This window comes from Molothrus ater, chromosome 5 (genome assembly GCF_012460135.2).
Source record: "Molothrus ater isolate BHLD 08-10-18 breed brown headed cowbird chromosome 5, BPBGC_Mater_1.1, whole genome shotgun sequence".
NCBI lineage: Eukaryota > Metazoa > Chordata > Aves > Passeriformes > Icteridae > Molothrus > Molothrus ater.
Genome location: NC_050482.2, coordinates 20,025,440 through 20,051,142, shown reverse-complemented (window position 1 = coordinate 20,051,142; position 25,703 = coordinate 20,025,440). Strand labels below are relative to the sequence as shown.

General features: G+C 40.7%; 2 protein-coding genes across 2 annotated transcripts in view; one reads left to right on the top strand and one right to left on the bottom strand.

Moving 5' to 3' along the window:
• The window catches only part of TUBGCP6 (tubulin gamma complex associated protein 6), a 40,394-nt gene extending 31,652 nt beyond the window's left edge, over positions 1 to 8,742 (top strand). The window contains exons 37-45 of the mRNA XM_036400613.2: positions 162 to 208; positions 464 to 656; positions 923 to 1,091; positions 2,316 to 2,457; positions 3,424 to 3,618; positions 3,876 to 4,008; positions 4,233 to 4,446; positions 5,517 to 5,716; positions 7,477 to 8,742. Of these exons, the coding sequence (XP_036256506.1) occupies positions 162 to 208; positions 464 to 656; positions 923 to 1,091; positions 2,316 to 2,457; positions 3,424 to 3,618; positions 3,876 to 4,008; positions 4,233 to 4,446; positions 5,517 to 5,716; positions 7,477 to 7,568 (1,385 nt within the window). The 3' untranslated portion in view covers positions 7,569 to 8,742. The remainder of the gene's footprint in view (positions 1 to 161; positions 209 to 463; positions 657 to 922; positions 1,092 to 2,315; positions 2,458 to 3,423; positions 3,619 to 3,875; positions 4,009 to 4,232; positions 4,447 to 5,516; positions 5,717 to 7,476) is intronic.
• A 2,341-nt stretch (positions 8,743 to 11,083) lies between these two features.
• SELENOO (selenoprotein O) lies at positions 11,084 to 25,596 on the bottom strand. Its single transcript, XM_036400971.2, has 9 exons — positions 25,088 to 25,596; positions 23,587 to 23,790; positions 22,482 to 22,662; positions 19,308 to 19,438; positions 18,667 to 18,947; positions 18,169 to 18,319; positions 16,446 to 16,631; positions 15,200 to 15,356; positions 11,084 to 14,516 (listed from the first exon to the last, which is right to left on the bottom strand). Exons 1-9 carry the CDS (start codon positions 25,594 to 25,596, stop codon positions 14,322 to 14,324), a joined length of 1,995 nt encoding a protein of 664 aa, XP_036256864.1. The 3' UTR covers positions 11,084 to 14,321.
• Between the last annotated feature and the right edge of the window lie 107 nt (positions 25,597 to 25,703).

Genomic DNA, 25,703 nt, shown 5'->3' with positions numbered 1-25,703 from the left:
TGGGTGGGGCTGTGAGGAGGTACTGTTATTGGTATGGTTGTTTCTGTGATAGTTTATACAGGAATTTTTAACAACTTTAGGAGCAGATCTGAGGTATGAACCAAGTATTATAAGCAGGTCTAAGTAAATGCTGACTTTAATTGTATTTACAATAATTACAGATGTTGCCAACAAGGACCCTTCTCCAGATTCCTCACAGAGCTTACAGGTAAGAAACAAAAGTGGTTGTGGAGAGAACTTATTTTTCTTTTGAAAAATTGAACTGATAGTTAAGGTAGTAAATTTCTCTCCTAATCTAGTAGTCACTGTAAAATCATATTGTTTTTACATGTCTGAAACACACAGGTGAGTAGGCTCTTCTCTTTTCATTTAGAACAGCTAGGCCGTTACCTGTAGGAACACATGAAGCCTAAACAGACAAAGCCAGCATCTCTCATAAAATTTGTCCATTCGTGACTTTTAGAGAGAAGAACCTGAAAAGGCCATTTCACAAGATACTGTGCCTCAAGAAACTCTATCTTCTGAAGCTAATGCTGCCACCACTAAGGAGAGAGAAGGGGAAGAGGAAGATGCATGGAAGAAAGAACAAGCTTACTTGAAAACCTTATCTGATCAGTATTGTATTGAAAAGTATCAAGATAGTTATGATTTGATGTGTGAGTAGAACTGTTGGAACAGTAGAGCAATAGAAGAGGTGGTGAATTTGAGCTAGAAAGCTGAATGCTATGGCTTCTCAGTAAATTACCAATGTTAGGAACTGCAGTAGCCAAACAATTTGCTCCAAGGCACAAAGATGAGAAATACATTTTGACATGTTACGATTTTCTAACCTAGAGGTGTTTGTATACAGAGTTTAATAGGAACATATTATTAAGCTTCTTAACTATAATAACTTATATTGTTTGTATATTTTTAAATGTAGCAGAACCACCAGTTTCTCATCTCTTGCATCACGTGATACCAAGGTCGTACACGTTTCCTGTGGATCCTACAGTGCAGTCTGCAACAGATGAAACTGCTGTACAGCTGAGTGAGCTCTTGTCTCTGCCAGTGCTGATGAAACGTTCTATTACTGCTCCACTTGTATCTCAGTGAGTATTTGTTAGGAATTATGCAATTAATTTCGCAATTAATCTTGAATTCTATTTTGAGACAGGAGTTGCACATAGATGTCTTAAATTTGCTCTTAGGTCCTAGAAGTAATTCAGTAAATGGTCCATTAGTAATTAAAAAGTTCAGATATGCATGATAAATAATAACATAAACTTAGACATTTATGTGCAAATTAAAAATGAGAATGTCTGTTTGGAATATAAGCACTCAGAAGGAACTCTTTTAGATTATGCAGCAGTGATTTTGACACAATTAGTTTCCTTGTTCTTTTAAAAAGAAGGTGTATTCTTTATGTGTGCTAGTTTATATTTGAAAGATGAAAGCTAAGGGAGTAAAAAAATATTTTGATTCTTGAAATCTCATATTGATCAGGGTATATTTCATGCTTCTGTAGGAACTCCAGCTTCAAGGCTGTTTTGAGGTATAATAGAAGCTGTTAGTGTTACCATTGGGATATATATGGAAACCACATACATCTTGGATGGTTTAATTATTATATCTAATAATATTTTAAATAAAAGTTTTTGTTACTTTGTGCAAGATTAGCTTTTGTCATGAAAACAATTACAGACACTTTTTTTAGAATCTGCTTTCATGTAAGTTTCCATCTGCTAGCTCTGAGTATGCTATACTCAAAGTTTGGTGCAATGTAGAAAGATGTTATTGTCTAACCTTATTTTAAGCATCTGGTTGGCTACCAGAATTACCCTATCCCTGATAGGCAAGTTAAATTATTTAGAGCTAGGTTGAATACCTACATGGTACTGTAGACTGTGTATAGATCTAGATACTAGACTGTAGTATAGATCTTAATATCTGGTGTCAGAGTTTTTTCAATTAGTATATTCTTATTGGGGATTTAATAGTCTTTTAATTTGTGTAGGTGACAGAGATCATTTTATCAGCTATTGATAAAATGTTGGTCCAGGTCCAGCAGCATATTCTATAGATCACTGTATGTAGCCAGTCTTAAAATACTTCCCCAGTATTTTTCAGAACCCAATTACCTGAAGTGGTAGGTTTTAATTCTGATATATAATGGATGAAGATTTTTTGTCTCATGTTTTTTGCCTATATGTATAACATCTTAGAGAGCAGAGTTAAGTACTGGAGCATTAATCTGATGTAGCCACAGCTGATTGTTAACAGTAAGGAAGGAGTTGCATGTAAGTGTAATATCTTTTCTGTGTTTTTATTCTTAGTGTTTCTCTTGTGAACAAAGCAATAGTTGATTACTACTTTGTGGAGCTGAATGTAGAGAAGCATTTTGAAGCATTGAGACACTTTTTGTTAATGGAAGATGGGGAGTTTGCTCAGTCACTCAGTGACCTGTTGTTTGAGAAGGTATTTGCTTTGTTGTCTTAACCCCAGCGTTTGGGTTGTCTGCTTTACCTTCATGCCTCTGAATTGATTTGGATGGGAATGAGAGAATGGTGTGAATTGGAATCCTGGCTTGTGGAGTTTTCCTCTTTTGTACTGTGTAGCAAGGAACTCTGTTAATGTTGTAAGGATGGAGAAAAAAGGTCTTGGACAGATAAGCACTCCTGGAAGGGTACTTCACTATTTCCTGTGAAAACTGCTGCACTATTGCTGTCCCCTCCTGTCTGCTGGCTGCAAGGCTGGAAGAGCCTGTTGCCATTTGCTAAAATCCAGTGGAAAGCTACCTACTGTGTTGCAAGCTACCTACTCTTACCTTAAATATCCTCAGCTAGAGAGCAGAGGGGAGGCCATGTGAAGAGAGTGCTGGCCCTCTGATGAGGCAGTATTTTCATGACTTACTGCTGTGTTCATGGGGAAGACAGCAAGGTAGGACAGATAGCCTGGGTTGATATAGATGGTTGCCCATGGAGATAGGCAGCTGTAGGAGAGTTAATGCATTTCTCTGAGTCCTGAAAATGCCTTAGACCCAACTAGAGAAAACACCTGGGGATTTAGACTTGATGGATAGCTTTATTTGTAAACCTCTGAGAGTGCTGAGGTGATGAGATAAGCAGATTCAAGTCAGATAAATTCCTTGGGTCCCTGGCTTTCTAAAGACTCTATTCTCTGCAGGAGGAACTGAACCACAGCAGACATATGAAAATAAATCAGTGTAGGTATGAGATTACCTTCAGGCTGTGAACAGAAAAGAATTCAGAAGTTGCTTCTTATGCTGTTCATGAGTCCCTATGGCAGAAGTAAAAACTTCCAATCAAGGCAGGGTAGTCACCACTTTATCATTGTGCTTTAATTCACCCATGTTCAAGGGCCAAGACTTTTTATTAATATGGTGTAATTAGTGGTTTGTTTGTTGTTTTTTTTTATCCCTAGCTTGGATCAGGACAAACACCTGGTGAATTGCTGAATCCACTGGTTCTTAATTCTATCCTAAATAAAGCACTACAGTACAGTCTTCATGGTGACACCCAGCTTGCTTCCAATCTTTCTTTTGCCCTCAAGTATCTCCCAGAAATGTTCACGCCCAATGCACCGGATGCTCTGAGTTGTTTAGAGCTCAGGTACAAGGTAAGAGGTCATGGAGCAAGGTAGAATACTGCAGTTATGCCATGGTTCTTATGCACAATGGTAAAGTGAATATGTTAATAAGAATGCAGTATCTAAGAATGGAGTAAAATAATGTGTAAAAACTGCAGGATTTACTTAGCCTGACCATTGCATTGCATTATTAAAATACATAATAATTGTTGAAATACTTGTATTTTAAATAATGTTACAATTTCTAACAAAAAATGTAGTATGATTAGCACTGTTGTTTCTTGTAGGTTGACTGGCCTCTGAACATTGTCATTACTGAGAGCTGCATGAATAAATACAACAAGATTTTCTCCTTTTTGCTTCAGCTGAAGCACATGGTGTGGACTCTCAAGGATGTTTGGTTTCACTTAAAGCGCACTGGTAAGTGTGACTAGTGAAAGAGAGCATCCTGTTCAAAATGCAAAGGAAGATTTCTAAAGAAAACTGTGGGTTTTGAATTTTGACATGACTGTATACAAGCAATTGTCTAGCAGAGGTGCTGAAGGCATTTTAAACAGGATTAGACTCTACTAATAAAAATCTTAATTCCTTAAAAAATTCTGATTTTAGATGGTCTCTGTGGCTGATTCTGCTTTTATTTTCAGCTTTAGTGAGTCGTGCATCAAATTCTGTCCAGTTTCGTCAGCTCCAGCTGTATAAACATGAGATGCAGCATTTTGTGAAAGTAATTCAAGGTTACATTGCTAATCAGATCCTTCATGTTACATGGTGTGAATTTGGAAACAAACTGTCTTCTGTGGGCAACCTAGAAGAAATTCACAGAACGCATGCTGAATACCTCAACAAAGCTATCTTCAGGCAAGCTACCATACTTAGTTTTACTTCAAATGCATGTTAAGGGAGTGACCAGTCCTAGCCTAATGTATTTGTGCAAAACTGATTTTTACCTGACACATTAACTAGTCTTTATCTATGAAAGTGTTCTTATGTAAGAAACAAACTTCTTTTTGAAATGGCATCTCACAAGCTCTGTACTTTGATACTTTTTCTCAGCGATCCTTTTCATTTCCCTTGACTCCTTGAGTTACCTCCTGCTCCTGGTCACTATGCCTCTGCAAGCTTCCAGCTGCTCAGGACAGCTCTAAACTAAGGGCACACACACCACAGTTCTTTTTCTTTCACTCCATCCTTTGTAAATTACTGCTGTTTCATTCATCATTAGTGTGCACAGTAAGCCTTACTGAAGGATATGAGATGCATCTCCTGTACAATGTGTGTGCTTTTAATACACATGTGCAGTGACCAGAGCTGGACTTGGAAAGAACAAAAAGATTTGTCTAGCTTTATGGGCAGTGCAAGAGACAGCCATCTTTTAGGAATCACAGGCTTTTAGCCCCTTAGTTACTGTATGTGAGGCAGAGGGGTGGTGTGACTAAAAGGAAAGGAGCTAGAGTTTATTTGGTTACTTCTTGAAAAGTGTACACTGAAATGATGAAGTGGTGAGATGGAGGGAGATGATATGGAACAGAAATTATAAGCAAGAAAAGAAATTTCTCCTTTCATGTCTCTCTTTTCGAGTTTTAATCAGAAAAGACTTGCCTGGAGCTGCTCTTTGGATAGCAGGTGGTAGGATGAGAGAATATTAAAGTTTAAGGAAACTCAGAGCATGTTGTTGTTAAATGTCATCTCTTTTGCACATGCAGATGTCATTCTAGAAATCAGATTCTCCAGGGCAGATATAAGTTTCTGGGAAGTGCAAGTAAACTGTGTTTGATTTAGGCACCTTGTTTAAAATTTGTTGGCTGCAGTCTTGGGGATTTTTTTAAGCAATTATCTTTAACCTAAAGGGTTGTCACTCCTTTGTATTTGTAGTCTTACAACCACTAAATTGCATCAACTAATTTCTGAAGCTGTTTTTGTTCTGTCAGGGGTCTGTTGACAGAGAAGGCAGCCCCTGTGATGAACATCATACACAGCATCTTCAGCCTGATCTTGAAGTTCCGCAGCCAGCTCATCTCTCAGTCGTGGAGCTTCGATGCAGGGAAGCAAATGGCTGTTCATCCCAACTTTGGTCTGATGCAGCAGTCCTACAATACCTTCAAGTATTACTCCCATTTCTTATTCAAAGGTAAGAAATTGCATAAATTCTAGATAGAAGAAAAGGTCAACTGGCTACTGGAATATTTTGGTAGTATAATGTATAAGTAGGAAGATTTGTATGCTTAGGGAGTGTTGGAAATATAGTTCCCAAATGCAAACTGCATTGTTGTGGTTTGCCAAGATCTGCATATACATCAATTAAGATGTACACACATGAAATCTACCAGATATTTCAAAACTGACTGTAAGTTTTTGCTGATTTACAAAATAAGTATTTGGTATTTAGCTGTACTTTTGTGCATACATTTTTTCTTTTCTCTGGAAGTGAGTTCTGAAACTTTTTATTGGCAGCAATGAGAGATAGTTAGATACCACTCAGAAGTAATTTTAGATATATATGCGACAGTTGAATTTTGCCACTAGTATGAGATTTGAGAGTTCTGATTCTCATGTTGGACTAAAGCTCAGAGAGCCTTCCAGCACATGCTCCAGGCAAGTTTTTCAACTATTTGCCAAGTGTTCTTTCCTTTACCATGGTAACATTTCATCTCACTGTCACCTTAGGCTATAATGTGCTGAAATGGTTACCTTCCATTTGTCTTTCAGATCTTGCTTGTGTTTTAGTACATTACTTATCCTTCATCTGTTATAAAGGTTGTTTGTGGGATCTGGGTTCCTTTTTTTTAGGAAAACTTGAATTCCTGAAGGAGGTGCATCTGCTTTTCTTAGATCTATTCTTCTAAAATATTTTCTAGTTCAGACTATATTCTTCAGGAAATGAGCTGCCCTTTTTATTCTTTAAGGGTGTCCAAAAATGGTATCAAAGGACCAAAAACAGATATTTCAGGATGAGTTAGAATGGCTGCTTCCAAATTCTACAGGAAGTCAGAACACCTGTGGGAGCCACCTAAGCCCATACTACGAGATCTATGGTTGCTTCATGGACAGAGATTAATAGACCATTCTGTAAGGAAATCTGATGAGTGACCCAGTTTTTTACACCCTCTTTGTTAAGCACTACAAAACAAATATGTGCTTGTTCATCTCCACTTGTACCTTCAGTCACCATGTATTGTAAAATGCTCTCTCTCCACAATGGGTTGATCCAGAATCCATTGAAAGCCAATACAAAGTTGTCTGGACTTCAATGGCTCTGGCTCAGGCCCAAACTTCTAAAATGACACCTCCCCTTCTTCCTTGCATGCTGCTGCTGCTTGCTAATTCCCTTGATATTGGTGCATGGGATGTTTGTGAGCTTAGGGAGCTTCTGTTGGCTTTTTTCCTTTGTAATTGAGGATGTTTAGAGCAGTTGGTGTGTTCGTTCATAGAGCGTGAGGGCTTTGTCCTAGGAATTTCTCTTGGGTTTTCTCTTTCACAATGGACTTCACTCAAGAAAACTTCAGCAGAGCTGCTTCTTTCACAGAGGTCTCCTGAGGATGTAAACATGCTTCCTGGTCAGTTGAAATTGTGATAGGAACACACCATCTTTATTGTGAAAGATTCAGTGATTTCTTTGTTTCTATGAAAGCAACATAATAAGGAAATGCTTTGTTAGAATAATGCACTTTCACTTAGAACTGACACATAGTCTTTTTTTTTTGCATTTATTTAAAATATTTTATAATTCCAGAAAGGAACACTGGACTTTTCTTACGTTAAAATATACATTTGTTCTCAGATTACTGCATTATGCTTTTTTTTTTTTTAATTAAAAGGCACAGATGCTGTCAAGGATGAATTTACAATATTAATCTTAGTTGAAGCTTACTTTCTTTTATTTTTTTCCAGTGGTAACAAAGCTGGTAAATAGAGGATACCAACCACATTTGGAGGACTTTCTGCTGCGAATTAACTTTAATAACTACTACAAGGATAACTGAACTCTATAGAGTAAGGATCACTGATAACACGGTAAAACAGAAACTATGTGTATATGCTTATGATTTATAGAAGCTTATGCAAATGCCATGCAGGAGGCAGTTTTCTTCCGTGAAATAATCTGCTATCTAAAAGCTTGAAGAGTATAGCCACCATACACAGAGCATGATGATGCTTAAAATCCACTAAACCTGCCAGTTGTTTCATCTGCTAAGAATTGATATTGTCTTTATTGCAGAGATAGCAGAGCTGAGTGCCTGGTCTTAACACAGGAGAGAGTGCAAAACTGTATATCTGTGAATGTGTAAATGTTGTATTTTCAGTGGTGTGAATTTCCTTCAATGTAAATACATGTATGTGAAATAAATTAACAGATACTTTTTAAAACTGCTGAGAAATGGGTATGAGGTACAAATGTTCCCACAGATATTAGTACCTGTTATTTGATGTGGTTTATTTTTAAACTGATATTAATTCTTAATCTAAATATAACTAATTTCTTTAAGAGTTGTAGTCACAGTGGAAGAGAACATGATGTGCCAAGGTGGTCTGATAGGAGATACAATATTTGACTATTCAAGCACTTGGTGATTGTTGGAACACTTGTGCCAAACTTAGTTTCTTTATCCTTAATTTAAACTATGCATCTCTTATTTTGTGGTAATTATTTAAAACACCTAAAACAGAAATTCAGCATCACTAAGGCAAAATAAAGCTGTAATTCCCAATATATTCCAACTACTGCTTTCAACTAAAGGATCATATTTGCATAATATTCCTTTTCCCACTTTGGTTTTTTTCCCTTATATTGTGAGAAGAGACAATTGAACTTTCAATGTCATAATATGAGAATGTTATAGAGAGGCAGTCAGCATTGAAATACTTTGGTTTTGAGATCCTGAAGTCATGGTTGACTAAAATGTGGATATATTCATGAGGATTCATTGTCTGATGAGGGGACAGTGATTTAAAGCTACAGGCCTGACTAGCAGTGTTACCAGGACTATGGACTATTGAATAAGATAATTTTATGATGTACAGATAGTTTTATAATATTTTTTCTGAATGAGAAATAAGTATTAGAGACAGAATATACCAGCTGTGAAGCTGACCTGAATGTTTCTGCTCTGATTCCAAAGTCAGTGTCAAAACATGGTAGTGCATAGTTGCAACATACACCTTCTGTGCTGTTTCTTTATCTGTGCTGTATTTAATTAACTCTCTGCCTTTTGTTCTGCAGAAAAGGGGATTGTAAGAGCAAGTGGCTTGCAGACTGAGCTGTTTTGTTGCCTAGGCAGGCAGAGACTTGTTTGTTTCCTGACTTGTTCTTCAGGAATTTACAGGACTGGGTGTGTGTGTGCAGGGCGTGGCTTTTGGTGCAGACTGATGTCCTGAAGCCACTGGACTTCCCTCCCAGTGTCTTTGGGAGCAGTATCTGATGTTTGGGACCTTATTGCTTGACCCTACACTGTTACTGTAGAAAGACCCATTGAACACTGCCTGAGTGCCGTGGTTTGCCTGGGGCAGACCTTTAACATAAACACAAGCAGTAGCACACAACAAAGATGGTTATGGACATATTTAAGCACTCTAAATGAGACAGCCGTGGGCAAAGCAAAGAAAGATGTTGTTTCTTTAAGGAAAGCAGTTCAGACTAGCGTGAAATGGAGGATGGAAAAGGTCTGGTCGCTGTCCGGAGCGTTGCCCCCGCTCCGAGCCCGTCCCGCAGCCGAGCCGGCGCCGCGGGTGCAGTTGCGGGCAGCGCCCTCGAGGTGGCGCCGTCTGGCCGAGGCTGAGCGGGGCTCCCGGGCGGGCGAAAGGCGGGATGGGGATGGAGGCTCCGCACCCTGGGGGAGACCGCGTTAAACAGACCCGGCCCGCGCCGGTGATCCCCTCTGTGTCCCTGTCCTCGCTTCCGCTCCCCCGCTGCCACAGCCTCAGCCTTCACCGGCTTCCTCCGCTCAGAAATCCCGCGGCCGCGTCTGCCGGCACCGCGCCCCGGGCGGAGCGGCTGTGCCGGGGAGGGCGGTGCCGAGCGCGGGCGGGCGGGCCCGGAGCCGCAGCCGCGACCGGCTGGGGATTCACGTGGAGCCGCTCCGTGCCGTGCCGAGCCGAGCCGAGCCGAGCCGTGCCGTGCCGTGCCCTGTCCTGCCGCGGAGCGTCGCCTCCTTCAGCACCAAGAACAGCTACAAGTGTGGCTACGCGCCCGCCCCGCTGAGCCGAGCCGAGCCGTGCCGCGCCATGCTAATATCAGGTGACTCACTGCCTGGAAAGGAGCTACTTCTCCCCATTTCCTTATTTTTCTTTTACACAGGGAGCCTAGAGGAACATTTCAAATACAGGAGTTTACATCTTAGATGGTTGAGAATGTCTCCTGAAGTGTGTTTTGCCCAAGAAAAGTCACCTCTGAGAACCCAAAAATGTATTTACATTATTCTTACAGAAGAGTTCCAAGAGGAATTTGCTAATAGGGCATGCTCACACACTTACTCTGATGGATCTGGGCACACCAAGTGACACCATAATGTACCCATCATCACCCAACATCAACCTTGTGAACTTACATATCCACTCAGAGAATAACTTCAGGCCAGGTGCTGGGCTGGGTACCTCTCTGCTGCCTGTGTGGACATTGTATGGGAGCCGTGGTTTTAGGGTAATTCTCAAAAATTCCCCTAAAAATTTAAAGCCACATCAAAAATGCTCTCCCTGCTCTCTGCTGCATGAGGGTAGGTCTTGCAACATTTAAACTTACAATCACATTTAAAAAAGGCGTTTTTTTGCTTCAAGTGAGCCTTCATTCATGATTTTGATGATTCATAGAACTGCAATTCTATCACTTCTACAACAAGCTGTGAAAAATCCCTTGAAGTCTAGACAATGGAATAACAGTTTGTTTTCTGGCTATATAGGCAGTGTTAAACACAGAATCAAAGTTCACCTTATATCAAGCCTTGGGTATGGTTTTTTTACTCTAGGGAGTACAAAGAGATTTTGCACACTTAGCTTAGAAAACCTGACATCTCCCCCTGATTTTCTGCTCCCCTGTTAATTAGGCATCTGCTGCAAGAATTGCACAAACAAAAATGGTGCAATCTGTACTCATGTCTGTCTGGAGCTTTATCACAGCCCCTTGTGTCCTTTGATTTACATGGCATGGTACCTGTGCTGCACACAGGGTGGATGCATCCTTCAGCTCCACAGCTGATGTCAGGGTGAGGGAAAATAGAGGTGTTAGAGGGAAGTGGCAGGACCAAATACAACATCTGTGTACAGGTGAGAGGAACTAAGAACTGCACTGCACACTAAAAACCTCCCCCTGTCAACACAGGAAGCATGAAGCCAAATGACAAGATGTAATCATGTAACCAAGGTAGTGGCACCATTATTTAGAATTCAGACTGTGTGATCATACACTGGATGTGACACCACTGTGAAATCCTCTTGTTGGGTTCACATCTGCAATCAGGATTGTTAACAGTAAAACTTTCAGGAAATAGGCATTAACAAAAAATACTAAAATTGCAATTTTAATTTATTTTAAAAGAATCAAATCTGTAGCACTTATTTGGAAAAAAAAAACCAAAACAAACCCAACCCAGAAACAAACAAACAAACAAAAAACCCCAAACCCACACGACATTTCAAAATAAGAGCTGACATTAAAACATTCTGCAACTGTAGATTTACAAGCTCATGAGGCAGAGTTATGGTAAGATCTTACCAAGTTATGAAAGGAGTCCCACTATCGCATGGGACTACCCCGAGACTCATCTCCCATATGTTCTCATTTCAGTTTTGTAATCTGGGTACCACTTGATTTTATGTGAGGGGACTTCAGGATATATGGTATAGCCACAGGCTAAGTCTAATCAAGTATTTCCACAAAAAGCTTTTGATAGGAAGAGTCACCACTTCACTTTGAGCACAACTCCATGGCTTTTATATAAACAGAATATTTGGCCAGTAATAAATACTATTTTCAGAACCTATTGCAAATACAAGCAGTAAAAATCAAGAAGCAAATTATGATTTAAGTATTTAGATTCCCAAATGCTATAAGCTGCACTCCCTTCTCTCTGAAGAGCTGAGCTAAGTGATAACATTCCAATCTGGGCAGAATTTGGCCTCATTGTGCTTCTGCTCAACCTCCTGCTTCCAGACTGCTCCAGGAACAAGAACAGAAGAAACTCACTATCATCAGAGATCAAACTACGACCCACCTGCAGAAATGAGAGTGCTGGAAGAGCACAAGCATTCCACTTGGCTCTGGACCATGATGCTCCTTCAAACACAAAGCACTGATGTTACTCATGCCCTGGGGAACTGAGCAGTTGGATGTCAGTGCAGCTGAACATGTGAAAACCTTCTGAGTTTCTACTGCTGGTGAACATCTGTTAGACATACAACTTTACTGAGTGGCACACCAAGGGGCTGCATTAATCATTCCAACCCTGGAAACTGATTGCAAGACCTCTTGCAATTGATTGACATGTAAGCAAAGAACATTTAGCAGCAAATACCACTGCATTTGCAGTTCTCACTGTAAGATTCATTTTCCCTTTTAAAGATAAGATAATTGCTTGTAAATTATTCCAAAGTATCTCCTTCTGTGCTTTTGGCAATATAGGTGCACAATAATTTGGTAGTTAATCCAAATTCTTGTATGTCCAAACACACAGTTATATTATTCTCCTTCTCTGTACCACTATTAATAGAGACCTACTCAACCCCCCCCCCAAATTATTATTAGAATGCTGTTAAAAAGACTTGATACTTTAAGCATGGTTAAGAATCATTACTTTTTACACCATTTTGGTAAAGAAAAAGTTTTAGACTCCTCTAAAACTCTGTTCCCCTCTGTGTCCCAAAAGAAAAGATATAAACTGAGAAACAGAATCAGCACAGTTATGTTGATCAGTTTGGAGCAACTTCTCCCCCCTCTGTTACTCCCTTGTGGACCAGGCACACTGTAAGAGAGCACAGGTTCTGCAAGGGGATGTCTCAAGTGTATTGCAAATTGCCAGCTCACTTTCCCTCCCTGATGCAATCCTGCTTACCCAGCACTGACTTTCTCTTAAAAGTTACTATTAAATGGTTTGGTTTCAGTAACCCAAATTTAAAGGAAGGACAATCCTCAATGAAGGCTTCAAATTCCCACAAAAATGGATTATTCTCAGCAGGCCTCTTTCAACTACACCATTCTTCAATGGGCTAGGTAATGCACCTAGTTTGTCCCTTTAAGGACTCCAAAATCCCACAGAAAGTGCTGTGCTTGTCAGAGTTCATCACAAATCAGTTCCTCCAGCTCCAAGACAGAGTAAATGCTTACATTCAAAGCATGCCCTATGTCCTGTGACAGTGAGAAGGACAAACTGATTATTAGTACAGATGGATAAGCAACAGTCCAGCTGTTCTCCCTGTCTGCTGACAGCTCATACTGAGGAAGACTTAAAAAACCACAATTCTACCCAAGCTGGTAACAAGTTTGCGTGGGGGTAGCAGAAGAATTTCCATGAGGACACGTAAATCACAGTGTGAGAGAGTGGTCTCTTTGGAAAGAAGCCTTTGCATGAAACCAAACCTTTCAGGTGTCTGAACTAGTAACAGTCCTTCAAAAAGAAACGCACAAGGCTAAGTAACAACTGTCTACAGAACAATGATAATTTGACAATAATGGCAACCAACCTTCCCCTGAAAACTCAACTGAAGCACTTTAAGTAACTTGTGAGCAAGTCAGCTCCTCTTCTCCTCCCACATCCTCCATCATCTTTTACCCAAGCTCAAACAGCACATTCCTAAATGGCCAACTTAGAGCTTGAAGATTTTCAAGGACCATGGAAACAAACTAAATGGTGCAAGAGTAGAGAAGGAATGGAAGAACCCCACTGACCTGTACGATGAGCAGGTACCTCACTTCTCAAACAGGCAGACTCTGTTAGGAGCACAGAAATAAATACACAACAAACCTGGATTTGAGTGCTGGGGTAGTTTAAGGCTCAAGCTAATTTGGCTTATGGATCCTGCCCAAGGCAATTGGGTTACAAACTGCACTCCTGAGTTTAGTAGATATTTATGGGTGATGTGAAACTGAATAAATTTCACCACCAAGTTTTCAAGTGCAGATGTATGTAATCTCCCTTAATTCTCCTCTTAAAAAAATTCAATTGCTCCCCCCAGATTCGAGCCTGCACACATTTTCAGAAAATAGATAATTATTAAATACCAATCTGAAGGTTCACAAGAAACGAACTACTTAATTAAATGAAATATAGCTTCAAACAAGCAACACTGAATCTGTTCCTCCATTAAAGAGGACTAAAAGTTTCTGCATAGAGAAAGCAGTAAATAAATACCAGAAGTACCATTAGTTAAGACATCAGACAAAAACAGATCAGATTCCTGACTTGCTGTTTTTGTCTTCACATGATAACAACTCCATTTGGATGACTGAAGTTCAGCCTGCCTCAAGATAAAATACTGCTTTTTACTTGCACTGTAGTGAGGATAAAGGAAAGACTTTGGGTCTTTAAACATTTAGATTACTGATGTGTATGGGCTGTTGATTGTCACTGGTTTGTTCCCATGATCCACAATTGATTCAAATTAGGCACAGCTGAAGACTGCTGCAGATGCATCCAAATGTAGTGTTGTTTCAATAACTTAACAGCACTTTGATGTTTGCCTTGCTGAATTCTTCACTGCTGAAGGAGGATCAGAGTCTTCAGTTCGCAGCAAAAAACAAAGCAAGGCAGTTATGAAGATCACGTAACGCAGAGCTCCGAAGCCCACAGTGGAGGTTTGCTGCAATAGGATTGTTTGCTTCTGCTCTCCTGAGAACAAGCAGCTGCTGTAGCAGCTGCTCCCTCCTCTTCTGCATCCTCCTTTACCTCCTGGAAACCTTCTGCTTCTTGGAATGGATGTTCTAAAAGTTTCAGTACATTTCTTACCTAGAGCAAAAACACAGCATGGTTGTTAAGAATTTAGGAAGCGAAGCAAAATGATATGGAGAAGAACCTCATGCCAAATAATGAGCAAGTGTATTGTATTTAATACATGAACTCCAGACAAACCAAATATTAAACAGATGAACAATATATATAAGATGCAAAGTGTAAAATTCTACCTGGCTGAGTCTGTACATTTTATGGGACTCGGGCTCAAATAACTTGAAATACAAATATTAAATACAAATTCTTATATAATTTCTCAAAGAAAATTAATTTTCCCATATTCTGCATGTAATGTTCCACATGCTGAATTCCACATGCTGAAGGTGAAAGTTGTAAATTTTAAAAGATAACATTTTCCAGAAAGGAACAAGTATAAATTAATCCTCAACTGCCTTCCAAGCCACTCTCAGGACAGTAAAAGCAGTGTACATGCCTTGTCCTAAGGTCAGCCTAAAAGAGCTGCTGAAGTTCAAATTCAGAGTTTAGATTGCATTATTTGTACTGCAGTCCCTAAAATTACAGTTACAGTAAAAAAAAATTAGTGATCTCCTGAACAGTGTATTCCCAATTCCCTTACTGCCCAAGATTCCAGAGTAAATTTTGCCTGGTATAATGTCAGTCACTGACAGCACCACTACACATCCACACAAGCCTAGAGAGAGCGAGCAATAATAGCATACCTCTGAGAAATCTCCATTTTCAGCTGCCTCTATGGCATTTTGGGCAATATAATTCCTCAAGATATATTTTGGATTGTTTGAATTCATGACCTTGACACGCTCAGTGTTCCAGGCATCAGCATTACCAACACTTTCTATTTCTTTCTGCAAACGGACTCTGAAATTAAGCAGGTGACAACAATTGGTTTTTACCAAGAACCACATGTAGAAGTTGACACATTTTCTTGTTTTGAGATATTTCATTTGCAGTTCTTAAAAAATACTACATCATCTATAATCCTCTCAGTTTATAAAATGCAGCATGACAACAGAATAGAAAACACCACTTTGTTTAAAAGCAGTACTAGGGACAGTCAGCAGGTCCTGACATGGTTTGAGGAAGTGACACAGCAAAGCTTTTCTGTTCTCCAAAGTCAGATCAAGACACAGGATATGGTCTGTTCTGCATTGCTGTGCAATGACTGACACATTCAGGTCTCGTCTTTCAAGGATTTCTATACTGTTTATTGGTTAAAGCATTTGCTGTTCTGCTAAAAGCACAAGGATGCAATACAGCAGAGGCAGTTTGAGGTACTTTCTATCAGTAATATTTGCTAAAACTCTCAGCCCTGCTGGAGAACGAGATAACAGGCAGCCAGGTGAGGAAAGGTTTGCCCTAATCCACAGAGTACAAACAATTAAAGCTCTATTCAGGGGTTTTCTTTACAAAAAAATAAAAATCTCCTGCTAACACTTAGGTTTTTAGGCTTTAGAACAGTCTGGACATTTGTTTTTCCTGGCCATGGAACGGATTAAATGGAAGGATGTTTTTCCTCTTTGATTAAGAATACTTGCTTTCTGTATTAACACATAGACTTTTCTTTTGGAAAAAAAATTCAAAGGATAGAATGCTTAGAGGTCAGTCAGTTGTAGTTACTGAGCACTTAAAAGTTCACAACTGGAATTAGTCTATGTCAGAATCAACATCAACATTGTTGAAGCACTTTTCATACTAGAGTTGATGCTAGGTGATTTCTACATTCTCACACTACTTCAAAATTTAGTAAACAAAGTAAAAAGATGGCCTTGAACTTTCACAGCAACAAAGACACTGATCATAGCAGTAGATAATACTCTCCAGTTGCATGCCCTCCTCACCTTCCTAATCTGTATTTGAGACTGGGTGTCTTTTGTGAGACACGCACATTGTTCTCAAAATGCAGAAATATAATATCAATACTGAGATATTAATACTGAGAAACTTTACCTGTATTTCTCCAGCCATTCCTTCCAGTGTCTTTTATTTCTGCTAAGTAAATCATCTGCTGTTAACTGCTGCAGTTTGGAGAACTGTTCAATGCGTTCCAGCTCTTTATTTATATTAGCTTTGGTTCCAATTAATGCTAACAGCTGAGGATTAGACTGAGCCAACATCAGCATCATTGACAGCTGTCTGGGAACAAAAAGAACAAAGTTAGATACTAAAGTTGAGATGCTTGTCAAGAACCATCTCTTTGCAATCAAAGTAGATACAAAAACATTCACAACAAACTGGGATTTCACTAGAGAGGTTAAGTAACAGAAATTTGTAATTAGCAAACAACTTTTATTATAAATGATCCTATTTTACTGTTTCTTTTATTTCTTTAACACCTACCATTTTTGCCAGTACTAATAAAAATCTAAATGATATGGGGAAAAATACTTCATTTAAGTCGCATGAGACCAACACTGATTTTTTTAGTTAGCCAGTCTAAATCACAGACTGAGAACTGTTTTCTGGTACTAAATTCCAAACAATATCCAGACTACTCTGCTGCAGGTTTGACTAGGATTGCATCTTTTAATATTTCACTGTGTTGGCTCGTGTTGTACAATAGCTCCACCTTAGTTTGCAATACTATGCTAGCTTTTATTTTTCCTGAATTAATAACTGCAGCATAGCATAAAGTAAAATAAAAACCCAAAGAGTTGCAGCATATCAAAATGAAAGTGTTTTTATTTCCTATGTGAATGCAGTTTTAAGCAAAGGACAAAAGAAACATTTCTCCTGGCTTCAAAACAGACAACTCATAATGTCAAGTTATACTGTCCTACTTTTAGTCAGCAGAGATAAGCCAGGTGCTTTGATTTCTGAGTTTATATAAAGTACTATCCAGAACTGATGTACACATCTGATATGCCTAGATCTGTGATATCCAAGTGCTGGGATTAAAAAAGAAATCAGTCATGCACTCACTTTAATATAGTACTATTCCCCTCCAAAATGTCACATCCCTTCATGATGACTTATAGCTACTTTTCATGTTTCTCCAGTCCTGAATGCAGTGTTTAAAAAATACTGTCCCATTTCTACCACACAAGCTATCTCTGTATTGTGCTATCAACACACAGCAAAAGGTGAAAAATTTGGTGGGTTCATCCTTCATGGAGCACTTACTTAAAGAAGGCAGGGGGGAGGGAGAGAAGTATACCCAAAATATCTTTACTTTTTTCCCCATCTCCAAAAAGTGAAAAATTGCTGCAGTCACTGCAGCAGTTGAACATGAGTTAATATTTTTCCATGCTCAGAGTAGCTGGACTGCAGAACAAACAAGACATGGACTACACCACCTAAAGGTTATCCTTAGACCAGAACTTTGGCAGTCTGTAAGTGACTTTTTGCTGAGAGTACACTAGCAGGACACAGCAGCATTGTAGCTCAAACCCATTTCTTCTGTAAAATACTCCCATACCACTTCATTATTTGGCAATCTCATTGCCTTAAGTCAGCAGAGACAGGGAAGGAAATGAAAAAAAAAAGACCAAGCAAAAGCTCAGACAACTTTAACTCAAGAGCCAGCTGCTGCAAGTCAGTGCTGTGTATCATGGTGCATCTTCTTAACAGTGACATTTCCAATCTCAAAATCAGTGAAATATTATATACCATGTTCATTATGGTTATAATTAAACTAAAAGCAAAAACCAAAAGCATTTAAGCAAAGTAATACCTTGGATCCATTTGTGGTTTAAAAACAACTTTCAGCTCTTCCACAGAAGCACACTGACTTGTAAGCTCTTCTAAGAAATCTTCAAATTTTGAAGGATCAATGTCTACTGAGAATGAACTCAGCAAGTAAAAAATATTTGTGAAGTCTCCAGCTGAAAAAATTAATTATATGAGTAATGCAACTAATAAAGCAGCAGGAAAGCAGTTCCCATACCTCCTTCCTACCTCCTCCCACAGCAGTACAGGTCACCATTCTAAAGAGGCAAATAAACTGTTCTCTCAGTGAGGGTGCAAATGTGAGACACGGGCCCTGAATAAAGCAACAACTACTCCACAGTTCACAATAAGGTAATTGCTTTCAGCCTTTTGTTCTTCTCCCACATAACAATGTAGTTGCACAAGGCTACTCTCTTTTAAGGTCAAGATATAAATTGTACTTTGATTTGATAACAGATTCTGATAGGCTATTAAATAAGCACCTTCTGTGCTGGTCACCAACCTGTGAGATGCATGGTTTCAAGCAGCTCAGACACCAGCTTACTATCCTCTTCTAATTCCAGTTGGATTAGGCCTAGTTTTTTTCTCATCTTCTGCAAATAGTGTTTCTCAAATTCTGCATCATATTCCTCTTCCAGGATGAGTTGGCTTATTTCCAAGGGCAGCTCTGGAACTAAAGCTTCAGCAAGTTTCCCCAGGTTCCACTTGCAAATCTCTGGCTGTTTGTTGTAAGCATAGCGCCCTGTGTTATCAGAACCATTGCACACGTGCTCAGGGTCATACCTACAAGAGAAGAAATTGTCAGCATTCTTCTACTCACCTGGACACCAATGAGAAGTAGTACTTTTATGATTTTAGTCTGCTCTAGCAACTAAAAAATTTGAAAGGAAACACTCCTTGATTCTTTTCCCAAAGCCACAGGCTACAAGACCAGTCTAACAGCTAGAGATGCTGTGAACACAGTTTCAAGTACATTGACAAGAAGAATTACAGGAGAACTAGAACTACCTTAATCTCCTTTGCCGTGAAGATAATTCAAAAATCTACTTTAGAATTAAAATCTTAAAGCAACCATGAACACAAGGATTGTCCTGCATAGTAAGAACAACATATCCACATTCCCAACGATGATGCCCCACTGACCTGTCCATAAAGCCAAAAGGGCCATAGTCAATGGTTAGTCCAACAATACTCATGTTATCTGTATTCAGCACGCCATGGCAAAACCCCACACACTGCCACTCCGCAACCAGCCTCGCTGTGCGCTTGGTTACCTGAAAGGAAGGACCTGCTGTTCATTTGGCACCAAACAACCTATTTCCAACACATTCATGTACTTCCTAGTCTGAACTGATGTTTCTACAGCTCCAACAGAAGTAGATTCTGGCAGTATGCACACAAACATCTTAAGGACATTTGCCTCTCTCCTCCTGTCAGTAGCTCCCGTTTCCCAGCCTCCCATTTCCATTTGCATCCACTTCTCTCCTTCCATGCTTGACTTGCCAGTCAACTGAACAGCTTTCAAATGCTCTGGGGACAGGACACTGAAATAAAGTAAACTGTTTGACATCAGACTTGCATACTAGTGTGGTCATTGTACTAATATATTCTTTTGCCTAATATTAATTTTAAAGAGTAACTACAGGCAGGAAATCACGTAAGCAAGTGTAGTCTTTTGGTTTACCTCTTATGTAGGGGTGATTTACAAGGAGGTTAAAGGGCTGACACAAAAAAACTATTCAGTGCAAACAGGTTCTAGCACTGATAAGCATTTCTCTCCATGTTCTGAGAGTGGAAATAAGGCTACAAGATTAAATGAAAGTATTGCAAGAACCATGATTTTATTTAAACATAATTCTTCACCAAATGTATATTTCATCAGTAATTTTCCACTGCTGAACTGAGAACTATTTGTATGGAATTGACTAAAATCACTGCATGTGCCCCAACCTTCAAATAAACAGTGTAATATTTTAAAGCAGTCCTAGTTATTTAAATACATTAACCCACCTGTCAACTACAACACTAAAAATCTAAAAGTCAGGAAGCTAACATGGTTTTTAAATAAAACTAGTTGCAAATACTTTACTAAATTGCTGTAAGTAAAAATTTTGCCTAGCCATTCACTAAAACTTTTAAATCAAATTGTTTTCATAGATAAAATAATTCTTCTTCCCAAACAGCTAACAATGCACAGAAATTCAAAACAACTATTTGCTCCATGCTGCAGTGTTTCATTTCATTTCATTAAGGTTCAAAAAACAATCTACTAATTGTTTAATTAGATGTTTCTATGCCTTTGTGTTCAAATCCAGAATTTTTCTACCTTTTTTTAAAAAAACACATGCAGTCAAGTAAAGGAGAAAAATGAAGACAAATCTTGCCCTGACAGGCAGTGAAAACCACAAATGATGCATGAAATACAACCTTTTGGTCTACACCTTGAGATCCCACACTTGCATTTTTTCCAATATTCTCATGGTAGGTACTTTACACATTTTTTCCTGAATGCTGATTCATAGGGCAGCTGGAAGCCAGCAGCATGTGTCCCAAACTGATTACCTAGGCCATGACCCAGTAAGAGAGGCACACCCTGCACAATGGCTCTGTGCCAGGAAAATGTCAAATTTAAAAAATCCTGGCCACCAGAGTTGGGATGAAAGCACTCCAGTGGTGAGGCAGTCCTTGTAGGGATCCACTGCACTCCACCACGGTTCTGGTGAAAAGAAATCCCCGTGATGAGAGTGCCCAAAAGCAACTAAAGCTTGGGTGCCACTCAAAGATGGGTATATTGGGAATGAAGAGACAGCTCTGTATCCTCTTTGACCTTATTACTTTTGATCAACATTTTTCTACAGCTAGCCAAACCAGAAGGCAAGCATGGTGTGTATATATAAATCAGACTGTCAGCTGAAGGACATGATCATTTAAATTTAGAAAACAGCTACAAATTATTTGAGAAGTACAGATAATTATGTCTGCTGTCTAGGCAGTGCTGTGAAATGCAATCACATGAAATGCAATGTACTTTTTTCTCCATTTCCTCCACAGTGCAGAAAGAATGACAAGACAAGATAGAGTTGAAGTGACAGCAGTTTCCTGCAAATGGATGTGTTTGTTCAATTAAAAAAGGACTGGGGTGATTTTCAGGTGGAGGAAAGTCTGGAAAGTCTCCACTAAGGATGAGAGAGAAAACTTGAGGAGACAATGACAGCACAGACATGGAGTGTGGACAGGCAGTGGCACGAGGAGCACAACAAACTAAAAATGATCTGGGGAAACAAGCAAAGGATGCTAGGAATACAGGTGGGGGGAAGGAGAAGGAAACCAGTAGTGACTGGGCCAGGAAAAGCAGCCAAAAGCAGGAAGAGGCAGGACTGGGCACACACACACACATCCAATGATCCCCAAGTCCCATGACTTTTGTGCCATCAGGAAGCAAACATGCCACCACTACAGAGCTGGACACAACAGAGTGAGTGACAAGCCACAGTTCTCCTCCTCAACCCAAACTATCCACACACAAAGGACTTGTCCAGTAGAGTTAAATTCTTTGGAATATAGTGGTGAACCAAGCCACAGCTTGCTTTGCAGAATTAATGCAAGTATGCACAGGTTATGGTGAAGAAAAAAAAGGGCAAGAAACCAAACTGTAGAATGTCAGCTATCAGGTCTGGCTTTTGACCTCCTATCAGTCTGTTATGAAAGTGCATCATGCTGCAGCCATTCCCTCACTCCATACCACATAATTTCAGATTTCAAAGCACCACAACAGCTTTCAGACAGGCTAGTCAAGTATTAGACACTGATATTTTTTAATTACACTGTTTGCTGGCTAGTTATAAAAGTGCTCAACTGCCTTTAAACATTTCAGTTCTAAAGTCTGAAGTTAAACTGATTTGCAGACAACATTCCTGTTCATAATTTGGAAAATGAGACTCAGCATCTCAGTATTCTACAAAATGATGCCTTGCAAGTGATGTCTCAGCACCATCAACTCATCATCTAACAGTCAGAGCCAGAATTCCCTCTCCCAGTCTAAGACAGTCCCAGAAAATGAAGACAAGCCTTTGGAAGCTCCCCCAAAGCAGGGAAACCATGATTTACCATTAGGAAGGTTACACTGTTTTCACTGGTTAGATCAGTATCAACACTGCTTTCATCAATAAATGAGTCTACTAAGAGTGCTTTCTTCAAAGAAGAGTTCAGACATTTGAGTGATACAAAGTTTCAACTGACTCCAGTCATCTGTGCCTGCAGATGGACTTCCTAAAGACAACTGGTATGGATATATGAAGAGAATCTGATCTTCCTTACCTCTTTGAAGAAAGCAGCATTCCTCTGAACAGTGTTGTCTGAATAAGCCTCCTGGATTTCTGGGTAGAAAGTGCTGATCACATAATCAAGCATCTGTATTCGAATGTCATTTCGGTTCACGCTGGGACCCTTGCGACCTGTGTACTCATCAGGGGGCTTAAAAATTTCAAAAGAGCCAAACCTGTTTCAAAATAAAAACACGATTGAGAATTATCTGATACTATTAACATAATTTGATATTGCATGTAATAAAAACATGTACTGTTGTTGCAGTAACAGCACATCATCTCCTAACATCAATTCTTAGGTGACTGAGAGAAAATACCTGCAAGATTGCTGCACTGAACGTGGTGAGGCTCAGTGACTTGGTGAAAGAAAGCTCTTACATCCTCATGTACCTAAACTCACCAACCCTGCCAGTACTGAACACCAGCTCATTAAAGTTCCTTATAACTTCTCCCACTGAAAAATTTTTATCCTGCAGGTACGTAGAAGTTGTACTTATTTTAAATACTAGACTGTACATCAAGCACACCAGTTATAATTTCCAGATATGTAAGCACACAGGAATGCACACAAATATACACATACATATGAAAGGGCATATTCCTCATACCTCACCTTCGTCTAATTTTCTGTAATCTTAGAGGAAGCAATGCAACTTCCTGAAATGCCCAATAGTTTCTGCTGGAGCAGGAACTTCATACACTTCTCAGGCAGGGAAAAACACCCAAACTTTCACAGAACTACATAAGAACTGGAATTAAGGATCGAGGTATAATTCACCACTACTACTACTATAAAAAAAATAAAAAATCATGTATTCTGTACAGGAATAAACATGAAAAATCTCTTCTCCTAAGTCTGCAGAACTTACTTCTTCTTTCTACCAGGCCAGCATCCCTAGTATTTATCTGTCTCTGTGCAAAGACAGCAACCCATCCCATCTGCTGAGCATCCCATCTTCCTACAGCCCAGCAGAAGTTCCAAGCCTCCAGAAGAAGAAACACAAACAGTGCTGTTAGGGAAATACACTTTAGAAGGCTGCTTAGTTTTAAAGGAAAAAAATAACAAAACAAAGCTGATCAACAAAATAGGCTTCTACCTTATAAATGTAGAGGCTATTCTCAGAACGACTGTACATCTTTCATTTTTTGGATTCCCATCATAAAAGATGTCCCGAAGGACTGTGGAGTCGGATGTGACGCAGGTGCCAGCCCGAGTTGTCGGTATTCCCAGGTGGAACATGGCCTCGCTGCACAGGAACTCCCGGATGCTCGACCGCAGCACCTTCCGCCCATCCGCCTGCCTGCACCAAGGAGACACGGACGGGTTTAGCCTCTACAGGCAGGAACTCCTCTCTCCTCTGCAGCAGCTGAGAAACAAAAGCCTAGGAGTAACACACTCTGTCCACGGTGCCACAAAAAAGCAGTGGCAGCTGTGAAAAGCTGAACCTCCAAACTTCTGTTAAAGTTCAATTAGATGGACACAACAACTTGCAATGAAGAGCACACATAACAGAATAAACCTTCCAGGTACACATAACCCTTCTAATCATTAACTATGTTTGTTTTATTGATGCAACAGTCTTTCAAATTTTTTTTTTAATTTGGACATTTTAAATTTTAATTTTTTTAAAATTAGCTATTTTATTGTGTATCCACTCAATGGTTTCCTCTTCATTAAATGAAATATTATGAACAATATTATTTTGAATCTTTCTGGGTAAGCAATCTAGAAATGGGGTCCTAAATATGAGCATGCACAACAGCTGCACTAAAAAAAAAAGAGACAGACAACAAACTAACTTATTTAATAGATACTAAGCAAATGGAATAGACACAGGTGGTTCTCAGCCCACACTCCCAGCACTTCCAAAGCCACAGGCAAGCAGAGCTGCCCAGGACAGACCTACAAAGTTGCTACCACATCTGGCATTTTCACTGAGATTTCCTTATCGCTCACAGACCTGAAGAAGGCCTTCAGAGGACCACATACGTGAAACTAAGGTGCTCCAGAGACTGTAGGGCTGGAACAGAAAATACTGGAAAAGCAAGTGGGAAAAATTACCTGAATTATTTAAAGTATTTGAAGGCTAATGTGACCAACGCAGATACCCATCCCTTGCAGGGATTTGGTCAGTATGCCATTCCCTCCCACAGCTGGGAAGAGGGACCAGCAGGACCAAAACGCCCAAATTCAAATTCCATCTGTGTGGACAGCAATTACACACTGCTCTCCCCTCTGTCATCATGGTCTGCATCCTCCCAGAGGGGGAAACCCGCGCAGGAGGATAACCAGGGACAGAAGCAATGTGCCAAACGAACGATGCAGTGAGATGCAGTTCCACTCTTGCTTTCCACTGGAAAATTTTGCCACCTCCTGATCTGGCATTTAAGCATTACCTTCGCTGCTGCCAAAGTTAACAAAAAACAAATAACCACGAGAGCTTAAGAGATGACCTTTGCCTGAGGGAATGATCCTCAGCACGGCTCCAGCCCCTCGCTAATGCGATCTGCGGGCCGCCAAGCCCGTTCCCGTCCTTCCCGCACAGCGCCGGGCCGCGCCCCGCCGGCTGCTCCGGCCCCGTCCCGCCCGGGCCTTACCGGGAAAAGGGGGTGATGCCGGCGCCCTTGAGCTGGATCTCCCAGCGCTCGCCCCGCGGGCCCAGCACCTCGCCCAGGTACATGGCGGCGCCGTCGCCCAGCTGCCCCGCGAAGCTGCCGAACTGGTGCCCGCAGTAGCAGTGCGCCGCAGGCTCCGCGCCCGCCGGCACCCGGTTCCCGCTGAAGAACAGCGCGGCCTCGGCCTCGGCCGCCGCCGGGTCGGCCGCGGGCGCCTCCAGCCCCAGCAGCGCCAGCGCCGGCAGCGACATGGCCACGAGCCGCGGGTTCTGCAGCGGGCTGGGCCGCACCCGAGCGAAGCAGGCGCCGGGCACGGCCCGCGGGCCGCTCTCCTCCGAGTTGTCCACGGGCAGCGAGCGCAGAGCCAAGTTATCGAAGCGCAGCGCGCCCAGCCAGCCTCCGCCGCCCTCGGGCCGCTGCATGGCCGGGCCCGACGCCGCCCGCAGCAGCCCCGGGCCGAAGCGGCGGGCGCTGCGCAGCACCGAGGCCATGCGGCCGGGCCGGGGGCGGCGCCGCGGCCAGTCCCGCCCATGGGCACGGCCCGGCCGTGGGCACAGCCGAGAGCCCTTGGGCCCAGCGGGTGAAATTGCTCCCCGAG